Source organism: Saccostrea cucullata, unplaced genomic scaffold (assembly GCF_032062105.1).
Source record: "Saccostrea cucullata isolate Sc308-1 unplaced genomic scaffold, CSIRO_AGI_Scuc_v1 ctg17594, whole genome shotgun sequence".
NCBI classification, from domain to species: domain Eukaryota; kingdom Metazoa; phylum Mollusca; class Bivalvia; order Ostreida; family Ostreidae; genus Saccostrea; species Saccostrea cuccullata.
In genome coordinates, this window is record NW_026929868.1 from 1 (window position 1) to 7,588 (window position 7,588).

The following is a 7,588-nucleotide window of genomic DNA, read 5'->3' on the forward strand; positions in this document are numbered from 1 at the left end:
CATAATCCTTTGAAATTTTGAACATAGTCCTACATTTGAAGATTCAGCATGATATATAAGAATTTTATGAAAGCATGCGCATGTGTGGTGCTGCAATCTGATTGGCTGAAACTTTAAATTGCTATATCCCCTTTTGTTTTTTAAAAATTCTTTGAAATTTAAAATAAAGTCATTCATTAAGATATACTAAAATATTATATAGAAAATAATTCATGAAATCACGCGCATGCACGTGTGCTGCAATCTGATTGGCTAAGACTTGAAATGGCTATAACTCCCTTGTTTTTCAACTAAATAGGATGGGATTTAGAAAAAGATGATGTGACCTAAGAAGGTATGGTCACCATGAACATGCACGCACGTGTGTGCATTTGAAACAGTATAATTAAAAATACACTTGAATGAGTGATTTTTAATACTTTTGGACTAATATATAGTATATCAAAATATATAGAATGTGTAGACAAGATGATATGGTCATAACGCACATGCATTTCACATGCGCTTGGATGCAATGCTAAAATTTGAATATAATTGGTATCCTTAGGGGAAGACGTTGTTAAAGTCAAAAATGCACAGAATTTGTTTTTTTAATGAACTTACAGGGAATATGGCACCAAAAGGGAGTTGGGGAGCTTTTGGGGGAACATTGTAAGGTCCCCGTTACAATTAGCACTAGTTATTGATTTGATTTGCAGACAAAGTCATGGTTTCCACAATAACATTTACAAAAATTGACTTTGAAATAACTGTTTTTATTATTTTATTAATCAGTCTAGACGAACTCCAAAAACGGCGTTAACGGAAGTGAGAATTTCAGTAGAAAAGACTCAAAAAAAAAAATCCACGCATGCGCAGTTATATCAAAAGACGATGAAAAGTCGTGAAAAGTGGGCTCTTACAAAAAGTGCTTTTGCAAAAAATTGGATTACCTTGCAATAATGTAACTTCTCAGAAATGATTTATAATAAATTCTCTAAAAAAGTATTTGTTAGATTTTTGATTTTATGTGCAAATAGTTTTTAATTTTGAGTCAAAGTTGACCAACTTCGACTTCAGCCAGACCTGTACAAGTAGGATCAGAATACAAATTAAACGGGTTTTAAATTTTTCAAAACATCTCTATGATTGATAATTTGTTTGCAGTGACTAAGTTAGTCATTTTAGAACTACTTTTACTGATTTTAGAAGTTTTTTGTAAGTAAGGGACGCTGGCGAATTTTCAGTTGTTCGAATTTCCTCTGTCTTTCATGTCTATCGTGTACGAATGAATTTAACACTTTAGAGCAGCAATGAGCAACCAGATTGTAAATACATCTTACTGATAATTAAAAAAGTACTGAATTGATGGTTTTAATAATAAATAAGAGTCGATAGGTGACATTACCTGAGAATATCCAGTTTCCACTTTCCTGAAGAGATCGTATTTGTTACTTTTTTTGTTTTATTTGCAAAAAGTTCATGTTTCAAGTTAGATCAATTACAAAGAAAATTAAACGTTTGGGAATTAAATATATATGCATGATAAAAGGGAAAAATATACATGTAAAATTGAATAATATATGTTGTAACTGTTAAACATTGACCGAATTTTACCCATTCATAATATTATTTCGTCATATAATCTAGCTTGTATTACATCTGAATTGAGAGCGTAAGTTATCACCATCGCTATTAACCTACTTGTTATTACATATGAACAGATATTATCCTGAAAATATTTGTAGAATTATAATCTAACAGTTTAAGAACTTTAAAAAAAAATATTCTTTTGAAATCACGCTAAAAAGTCTTCTCAAAACGAACCTGTTATATCTCTGCTCCGCCCAAAATTGTGCTTTTTTTTTTAAATAAAATAATTACGACCTAAGTGTCTTGGAAGAAAAATTTAAGCATCTCTATAGTAGGAATGGCATAAAATCTAAATCAAGGGGACAATAAATTAATTTAAGAAATTTTTTTACCGACTTTATTGAACCCAATGTGTATATCCCAAATCACTATTTTGCAAGAATACGGGAGCGATAAAAAAGTCAATAACCACTAAATAATTTAATAAGTGCAATTATTTATTCAACAAAAATTAAAATCCAGTCACATTTTAAAATACGCCATTTTTCGGTCGTATTTGTGGAGAAAGTGAAGAAATTATGTTTGTTTACATCGGACGCCATTTTGCCGCAATGCAAGACGGAGCCCCAAAAACTTCTTTTTTTGGGGAAAAGCTGTTTTTTGGGGTTGTCTAGACCGTTCATTAACTTGCTTTTCAATATATTATTTTGTTTTTAGAAATTGTTTTTAGAAATTTTTATTACGTGGAGCATGTGTTTTGAATCGAATGAGCTGAGAAAAAAACTTTATTAGCAAAAGTAAATGGCATATTGATTCATAAATAAGAGAAGATGACGATAGAAAATTAAAATTAAACAAAAAAACAGACGGACACTAAGATACAACGGGAAAATATATAGTCCATTCTGATTTTAACGCTTATCTCACATCGTTATTGTGCTTGTATGGTTTTCTATTGTTCACAATATTTTTTTAAAGTTTTACATCAAAAAGAAAAATATTGTTTTTTTTTTTTCAATAAAGTTGAGTTAAAAAAAAACCGCAGGGGGAAAACACAAAAACTTTGTCGACTTGCTTTTTTGACATAATGTTTTTAATTTTATATACTACATTGACTATGGATCCGTCGGATGAAATTTTAAAAAACCATCCCGGGTCACGGCAGGCGTATGCACGATAAAGAACTATCTCTGCTCAATTAATGGCTCTGAGTGACGAGTAATGGTCAAAATCTGAAGCCCCTTACCGGTATATGGTGACTTTTATATGGGTGAAAAATTCTCAAATGAGAGGTAAAACTACATGAAATCAGTCAATCACACATTATATGATTATTGTATTTAAAATCATAAATGATTTTAAAACTCGCTTTATTTGTTTGATATCGGCCCCATGCCTCTATATAAATTTCAATTTCAAGTTCAGACATTTAAATCTGACTCAATTGACTCTTATAAGAGTACATTCGTGAGAAAAGAAAGCCCTGTCTAAAGTTCAATGGTATTATGTTTAGATATTTTGAGACACTGTTACAAACTCCTGAAATTATTTAATGGAATTTCTTTCATTTCGCTTCTAAAATATTGTGTCTGTAATGATGTATAAAAATATAAAATTTTGATTGTAAAGAAACATATTCTTAACTTTAGTAAAATATACTTGGGTATGCTTTTGTTGTTTTAAACAACAGAGTGAGTTGATTGTATATTGTTTAACGCCCCTCTCGAGAATTTTTCACTCATATGGAGACGTCACCGTATGCCGGTGAAGGGTTCAAGTTTTACCTTTTTGGAATGGGGCCCTAGAGCAGTGAGGGATCTTTATCGTGCCAATGCCTGTCGCTAACTGGGGGCCCCGGTTTTTAAGGTCTTATCCGAAAACCCGCAACTTTCACTTCAAAGTGCCGAGCGATGGCAAAAAACAGTTGCTACCCATTTTATCACTGGGTCAGTGGGCCGAGATACAACTCACGACCTCCCGATCACGGAGCGAGCGCTCAATCGACTGAGCTACCGTGAACGGTTTTAAACAAAAGAAAATTGGGTTCTAAAATTTCTTTATAATAAAACAGTCTTATATATTATATGAAATCTTACAGAGGTTTTAATTAAGACTTTTAAAGGCATAAATTTAATGTAATTATAACAATGGAACTATTTTTTCGATCTGCTCAACATTAGATCGAGTGTAGAGACTGTAATAAAATTCCTGGGAATTTTCTGTGGATTACATGTATAATGCACCTCTGCAGGACTTGCCGCAGAGTTGAAATGAGAAAAAGCACAAAATTTCACGAGATATTAGAATAGACGGTTTTTTTCCCCTGGGTGTTTACACAAAAAGAAAGCTACAAGCTCAACTGTTTACTGTGTAAGAAACCAGTATATATTAATATGTACAGAAAGCTATAAAGGACATAAAATCGGGGGGGGGGGTTGGAAGAAGATTCCATAGTTGGGAGCTAAACCTTGGGTCAAGTAAGAGCCAAATAGACACAATTCTTTTGCAACAATTTATGGGTTTTTGACAAAAAAAAAAACCAAAGAATGAATCCATCCAAAAAATTAGTATTTCCACGTCATTTTTTTCCTTCTTAATACCCCCCTATCACTTATAGATCAAATCCCATCTCCAACTTTTTCGAGACCTAGTAGAATCATTTAAGTCTAATTATTATCAAATCAAATCCAAGCAGGCTATTTCATAATTTGATGTTGGACAGCAACCTTTTTAAAGTCAGCTGTTCTTCAATTTGTAAGTTTTTTTTTCTGTAGAGAAAGCAATGATACATCCCCCCGTCTCCCGGAAATTTTGTGACATAAAATCGCTCTAGTTTGCCTTTTTCTTTTTGTTACTTAATTTTAGCCTCACAATCATTAAAAAGGAGAAAACATCAATGTTTATAATTTTATATATATTTTTATATATATATATATATATATATATATATATATATATATATATATATATATATATATATATATATATATATATATTGTTCAAAAGCTTTTTTTTGGTATGTTTAACATCTTTCTAATATCTTATTAATACCTTGAATATCTTTAATTTTCCTCAAATACAAATAATATTTCTGTCCTTCGTCAAAAATTTAAAAAATGGTAGTTAAAAACATTCTTGATTGCGATGTTTAATTTTGTAAGTATTACTAGTTTTGTGACCAAACATCTACTTTTTTACGAAGAAGTATAATGTTAATAAACCAATGTCAATATCCGTCTTTATTTCTCGTTTGCTTGTACACAGAACCCTTTTCAATTTTTTGTTTTCTAGCCTTTCAAACCTCAGTGCTTCAAGCATAAAATCGATATAAATCTTTTGATGCATCTATTCACATAAACTTTTTCTTCGTATCAAAAGCCTTTCCCCCTTCGATAGTAATACATAATACCATCGGAATATTGATCAAAGTAAAATATGGTGATAAATAAAACAAATTTAATGGCAGGTTATTATGATATTTGGAAGTCGATTAAACATATTTGTTAGATGTTTTTTAAATTATTGCACGATAGAAAAGCAAAAGAAAAGGTATTCCTTAGGCGATTTTATTAATTTTAAATTGTTTTAAATCCGTTTTAGTAGTAAATAGGTCAATTTAAATTTTAAATCAAAGGAAGGACAATAAAGTAATATTTTTAAATCTTTTCCATAGTATATCTAAAAACTCCAATCACATCGAATTAAATGCGTTTAATTTTTTTAGCGTCTAATTTAACTTTTTGGAAACCAAATTTTCTCTTTATTAACTTTGTTTTTTTGTTACTGAGTTGTTCTGCAACAGAAAGGTAACGTGTTGTGAAAGGTAAGCCTAAGGTTATCGGATGTATGTTGTGTGAATGTTAGTACAAAATAAAAAAAACATTCCTGGGATGATTTTTTTTTTTAAATTTTACAATTTAAAAACAATTTTAAAACGAGACATATTAATAAGAAAAAAAAAATTACTGCAGCGAAAGACGTGTGAAGATAACATCAAAAATTCAACTTTATGTAATAATACTTTTATTCTGGTTGTAATGTTGTATTTCATTGGAATAAAATTTACTTTAGATCGTATAAAAAAGGGTTTCCTAATTCACAATGACATGTGTCAAAACGTATCAATCCGCCTGACCTTACATTCAAATTCTGTAGAAATTGAAGGCACTTTTAAGGATACTAATTGTTTTAATTACACCAAATGAATGAAAATTAAATTATAAGGAACGAACTTCTGAATAGCTACCTACTTTTACGGTATAAACTAAGTTGGAACAGTTACTATTTACACCGCGACACTCATTGCTCATTTGAATCAATATATGTTTTTACAAAGTCTGATTTTTTTATAATGCTAGATTTATCTCGATCTCTTAAATCTTATAAGGAAATGTGGACGTATTCGTCCTCCCTTTTTGAAATTGAAGGTCATGACATGTTGGATTTTATAGTTCACCCAAATTATTCCCTTCCTCATGCAACTGTTGAATTAAATTCCGTAAGTTGATTTGGACTGTACCATGTTTTCGCTACTTAAAACATTGAATTTGAATACAATCAAATATCAGGTATTAATTTAGAATATTCTCTAAATAATACTATCGAGAAGTACATGTTCTATTTTAGTTTCATCTCTACATAAAATAATTTCCCGGATATGTAAGCCTTATATTTTATTTTTTACGCTTACATGCATTCCGAGGGATTGACAAAAAATCGTGGACTAGCATCATGAAAACAAAAACCTATTATAGTACATCATTTCATTTAGAAAAGTTAATATAATCTTCTATATATAGAAAATAAAACGTTGATATTTTTATCAGAGAATAAATATAAATTTTATTTCACTTTAATACCTAAAAAAGCTGTCGGAAGATATAGATTGTTTAAAAGAATCATAGGAATCATTTCTAATACTGTATATTCTATTGTTTGTATAGGAGCTAGAAAATGGCAGCAAGAAGATATTCATCTCAACATGCTAAAGCCATCGTTAAATGTGAGAACTGTGAGAAAAATCCCTCACAATATATATGCAAAACATGTCCTGGTCATCTTTGTAAGGAGTGCAAAATAGATCACGAGTCCAGAAAAATAACAAAAAATCACGAAATTACACACGTTAACAAAAATATGGAGGGGGCACTGTGTTTACTATTCTGTAGAAGGCACACAGTAAAGAAATTGGAGTTGTATTGCTCTCTTTGCAAAGAGCCTATCTGCACTAAATGCCACATAGAGTCCCATAATGGACATAAAATGGAAGAACTAGCAACTGTATACAATGAAATAAGATGCGAACTTGAAAACAAAAAGGAGTACATAGAAGGGGAGCTTATGCCGCGATATAGAGAATTGTTATCTGATGAGAACATCAAAAATCAAAATATCAAAAGAACCGACGAAGTTCGAAAACAAATAAAAGACCACAAAAAATCAATAATAGAGCAGGTTACGATGATAGAAGAGAATACGCTACAGATTCTACGAAATGAGGAAAAATTGGCCATAGAATCAGTTGAGAAAAAAGAAAATGAAATCAAAAGGAGAATTGAAACACTGAAGAATATCAAAGAGGACATTTCTAACACTTTGGTTGCAAACCCAGACGTCACATTTTTTTAAAGCAGCATCAACAGCATCTTGCAAGAAATTCAAGTATTCCCAATAACGATTGATTACAGGCTTGAAAACTTTCAGGCGGGTGACAAAAAAGTATTTACAACAGAACGTCCATTTGGAAAAGCTCCAAAGTTTATAAAAAAGGAAGAAATTAACTGGCCAGGGTTTGGGTTTTCAAAACCAAATTGCAATGAGCACAGTCGATCTACGAAACTTGGAAGAGGATAATAGAATCTCCAAATTGATGCTGTTGCACTGAGAATCGAAAATGTACACTCTTTTAAAAGAAAAAGAGATTGCTTCATAGGTTATCTAACATTAATTAAATGAAAACAGCAATAACTAATATATTATATATACTATATAAGAATCCTTCATGTACAAAAAAAAA

General features: G+C 30.7%; 1 protein-coding gene across 1 annotated transcript; it reads left to right on the plus strand.

Moving 5' to 3' along the window:
* Positions 1-6,525: 6,525 nt before the first annotated feature.
* LOC134282345 (E3 ubiquitin-protein ligase TRIM36-like) lies at positions 6,526-7,200 on the plus strand. The gene has a single exon (XM_062764748.1). It carries the CDS (start codon positions 6,526-6,528, stop codon positions 7,198-7,200), a length of 675 nt encoding a protein of 224 aa, XP_062620732.1.
* The last annotated feature ends 388 nt before the right edge of the window (positions 7,201-7,588 follow it).

Coding starts and splice junctions, on each gene's coding strand:
- LOC134282345 (XM_062764748.1), top strand. CDS start 6,526: ATGGCAGCAAGAAGATATTCATCTCAACATGCTAAAGCCATCGTTAAA.